Genomic DNA, 4,506 nt, shown 5'->3' on the forward strand with positions numbered 1-4,506 from the left:
CTTGCTCTCCATGGAAGATAGGAAGCAAAAGAGACGAACCTAGACCAAGAAAAACTTACTTAAAGTACTTGACCAGATGGACGACGGGATAACCCCAAGAAACGTTTGAGAACACAGGAGCAGAAAAATATGAGTGGAGAATTGTGGCAGCCCGAATCTGTTTCAGCTCCTGCACTTCAAGAAAAGGAGGAAGAACAGAGGAACGAAGGAAAGAAAAATTAGACTGCGAAAAGCGACTTCGTTCTTTTAGTAATAAACACTTTTGTTGTATTTAGTGATAAACAATTTGTCGGTTTACTTACGCTCGTCGGCATTCATCATTGTCGTATGTCAAAATGCGAGGTTTTCAGGAGAAGGAAAAAACTGTTTCATTTCGGACAGGTTCTCTATAAGATAAATGTTGTAACATAAAATTACGTTATTTTCGGTGCTGATTTAAAAAAAACGAATTAAATTTTAAATACATCAGCTACTTTCTCTGTTGTACGACATACGACTTTGTTTCTTAAAATTTTCGTCAAGTACAATGTATCAAGGCGACTTACTACAATAATGATACAATAGAACCCTGCTGTAAGTCGACATACGACAATGATTCTTGACGAAATATTGTTGGATTAAAGAGAACCCGTTATCAATTCATTGTAACATACTACAATATGTCTGCTACTCCAAGAACATGTAATAGAAATGTGTTACCCAAACTTACTAGCAAGGTGCTGTATTTTCAAGGTGCAAATGGAATAATGATATTATAAATGGTTTGAGACAGTTAAACAAACATGCCAACGTAGATATCTCTCAGACATTCCTTATAATTCTTCAGAAGCTCAACATTTTTTAACTTGTGTGGCTTCACAACTAACATCTATTACAATAACCATCCATTGGCACCCTAAAAGTAAAATTACCCTGTTACTAGCTTTGGGTAAACAGTAGTAGTAGAGAATCATGTCAGCGAACCTCTCTTTTCAATTCATTTATCAAGCAAATTGATAAAGGACGAACATAGCAGTGACTGTGGTGTAATGGTTAGGTGCTTCGCCTTCCACGCGTCTTTCTGATGGGATTCGTCCCGCTCAGCCCGGGTTGGCTAAGACAGGCAGGGTCAAAGTCGCCCTTCTCTTAAATGGCCTTACAGTGGTAAAAAGGGACGTTAAACTAAAAACAAAAAACAAACAAACGGACGAACATAGAAAGTCATCAGAGTTTCTACACATTTTTTTCAATTAAAGCAAAACTTGACATCCGCCTAGACGACTAGGTGTGCATATTTTGACTAAATGGCCAAATAAGACATTGATTAGATATAATATTATCTGGAGAAGCTACTATTTTCATGTCTTATGTTTAACAATTCAACAACGACCTGATGACCAGATGCACACATTTTGATTAAATTACCAAATAAGACAATGGTTAGATATTGCATTGTGTACTAGCTTTAAACGTTCAGTTTCACAATTCAAGAGGCGCCTAGATGACCAGATGAGATATTGATTAGACATTATCCTATTTGAGAAATTACCATTTTCAGGCCTTAAGTTTTTTAAAATGATTATAAACAGAAAAATGAGAAAAGGGTACATTCATCTGTATCTCAACAGAATATGACGAGTTCATACAGGTATAAGTATTCTTTTTGATCCAAGAAACTTAAATGTATTAAGTAACGGCAGCGATATGTACTCAAAGTTTAAAAATGTTATGGCAATGTGAGATCAATGTCAAATATATCAAGAAAAACACAAATGAATTCAAAATCTACAAACACAAGATTAAACTTCAAACAGACCATAAAGGAGACTTGTATGCTCATAATGTTGATTGAATAAATATTCAAGAGGTACAAAGATTAACCATAACGATCAACGAAGACAAGGCAGGCGGCAGTAGTTTCAATTTCTCTGACAAGTCTGGCAACACTCTTCCATTACTTTTCAGTTCGACTCATACTCTGAATCTGCAGGATAAGCGGCCTCTCCTATAGTTAAACTCTTGTAAAAATCATGGTGTGCTATGGGTATGATTTGTCTGTCACACATCGCAAGCAGATCTTTGCTCTTTCTGAAATCAATTCCCAATGGGGCTGAATAAGCTGGTTTTGGACTCAGGGAAGGATTCATGTCAGCAGGCCTTCTGCCTCTCTGAAACAGGTTCATTTCTACTGGTCGTGAATTCATGGAATACTTGACAGACAATGGGGTCACCCTTGCGAACCGAATACATTGTACATGCAGATTTGCAGGAACTTTGCATTTTCAGATCACAATCAGAGGTCTTGTTCTTGTTGATGAACTCCTTGGTCATGCTCTTGAAACCCCAAACGTCCTCCGTCGCCTTCTCTGTCACTTTATAATGTGATGTGTTTCTTTGAACCCCTTGAATGATTGTAGCCCACTGTGGAGTTGTGTACACACTGACATGCCTGCTAGGCGCCTCAATCCTGCCATGAATGGAGTACTGCATGTCATGTTCAGAGTGACCTCTTACAAAGAAGACATGGTTGATCTCCTCAAAGTCAAATTTTTAATGTTGTAGAGCCCATCACAACATCGCTATGAACGGCCGATTTCTGTTCTGTCCACCAACAGAATTTGACAGCAACTTTACTGTTTTGATGGATCCTGACCTATTTAGCTATTCTAGATGCTTCATCATGCACGAGGCAATATCACTAGCGCCACGTCTTGAGATAGTTTCATCCCAGAGGTAATTGTAGCCTGTCTTGTCATGAAAACCATAAACACCCATGTTGTAGTTGTAATTATTTAGTTGTCCCAAGTAGTAGATGTCACTCTCAATTGATTTAGGAAGTGGCAAACCTTCTTCCAGATCAAAGGTAGCGACAGCAACCGTCTTGTCATTTTGCATTTCTTCTGTGAGGTTATCTCTGTACTGGCGTGTAGCAGCAATGTCGTCTCTGTACTTCGTATCTTCTATCTTCATTAATTTCTTCAGTCTTGTTTTCACTGTTATCGAACGCAGAACAAGCTACACATGTATCTTCCTTTGGTCGATGGAGGCCAAGGCTCATTCAGAGTGTAAAATACATTTTTGTAACTGGATAGGGATGCAATGCCCTCAATCTCTTTGCGATTTTAATGGCGTCCGCTCTCGTCTGCTTCAACAAATCAAACTTCAGCCTTTTCCCCAAGAGATGTACATGTATTAACTGTACATGTATTAACAAAACACAGTTTCTGCAGTGCTCTATGTATGTAAGAAGAACTTTTTATAGTCTGTTGTTTCTTCACCATTGTTGATTAACTTGTAATATCTTGAGGTTCCCTTTGGTCTAACAGTGCTTGTACGTCTATACTTTGGCTCAGCATCTCTGACATTCTTGCTATAAAATCCCAACGCATCTGGGGTTGTCCAAGCTCCCAAAAAGATTTCAAAATGTCAGTTCCTTGCTCTTCTGCGATTTTTTCCTTGCAACGTCGCTAGCAAATATCTGGATTGCAGCCAACTCCATCAGTCTTTCTTTTTGCATAATTATGTAGCCTTTCCCCAAGTTTTACTAATCCTTTTTCACCTTCCGTTTATCTACAGGTCTTTTGCGTCTTTCCGCCGTAGCTTGTGCGCCATGATGATCTATGAGTGCGTCAGGACGTTTGTCTTCAGTGGTTTTTGCCAGAGAGGGTGCATTAGGATTATTATGAATGGTCGTGGTAACTTTGTTTATCATATCCTCAATTAAATCTCTAATGACAAACATATCAGAATGCATGCTACTGGCCTGAGAAGGATTATTTCCTAGACTAGCATTATCATTTAAAGAACTGCCTGCCGGCTGCAGTTCTGTGGGCATCTCCGAGCTCGGGCTAAGCAGTAAATGCTTGGCTTTCCTTTCACAATGCACACTCAGGGGCGTGTGGCAAGCCATCGTCTTCTCTGAGATCAGACTCCATTTCACAGCCATTCCTCAATAAGTCAAAAGACACTGGTATTGTTTGTGTCAGTGCACGTCAGATTTTCCTGCAAAATATACCTTAAGAACAGATTCAACGACAAATGCGAGCATTTCAATAGACTGTTCCAGCAAGATGCATAATGTAGTATGTCAGTACAAACTTGGTACATTTGATGAGGAAGTGCGTGAACTTCGAAAAGTAATAATGTCGTATGTCGACATACGACATGCCTCAGTAGCTTTTACTATGTAGTAAGTCGACTTGGTTCAATGTTCCCTGACGATATTCTTCGACTTTATCTTAATACAAAATGTTTAATGCTTCTATACCTGTTACTATTTTACGTAGAGGAATGAAACCGGGACCAAAAGATGCGGCTCATTAAACTCTACAACATACTAGATTTTCATTTTTTCGAAATTTTGACTTACGACAATGATAAATGCCGGCGACGATATATGCAAAGGCTTTCGAACTCTAAAGGTTTTTATAGGCACTTTGACTAGACAAAAAAGAGAGACGAGAGAGAATAAGAGAAAGAGAGAGAGAGAGAGAGAGAGAGAGAGAGAGAGAGAGAGAGAGAGAGAGA

The 4,506-nt window shown here is 38.8% G+C and overlaps 1 protein-coding gene across 1 annotated transcript in view; it reads left to right on the forward strand.

Annotated features, from left to right (window-relative positions):
• The first annotated feature begins 3,104 nt into the window (after window positions 1-3,104).
• The window catches only part of LOC101862653 (alkaline phosphatase, tissue-nonspecific isozyme), a 26,195-nt gene continuing 24,793 nt past the window's right edge, over window positions 3,105-4,506 (forward strand). The window contains exons 1-2 of the mRNA XM_035970076.1: window positions 3,105-3,162; window positions 3,872-3,949. Of these exons, the coding sequence (XP_035825969.1) occupies window positions 3,105-3,162; window positions 3,872-3,949 (136 nt within the window). The remainder of the gene's footprint in view (window positions 3,163-3,871; window positions 3,950-4,506) is intronic.

The sequence above is a fragment of the Aplysia californica genome, unplaced genomic scaffold (assembly GCF_000002075.1).
Source record: "Aplysia californica isolate F4 #8 unplaced genomic scaffold, AplCal3.0 scaffold00217, whole genome shotgun sequence".
Taxonomy (NCBI): domain Eukaryota; kingdom Metazoa; phylum Mollusca; class Gastropoda; order Aplysiida; family Aplysiidae; genus Aplysia; species Aplysia californica.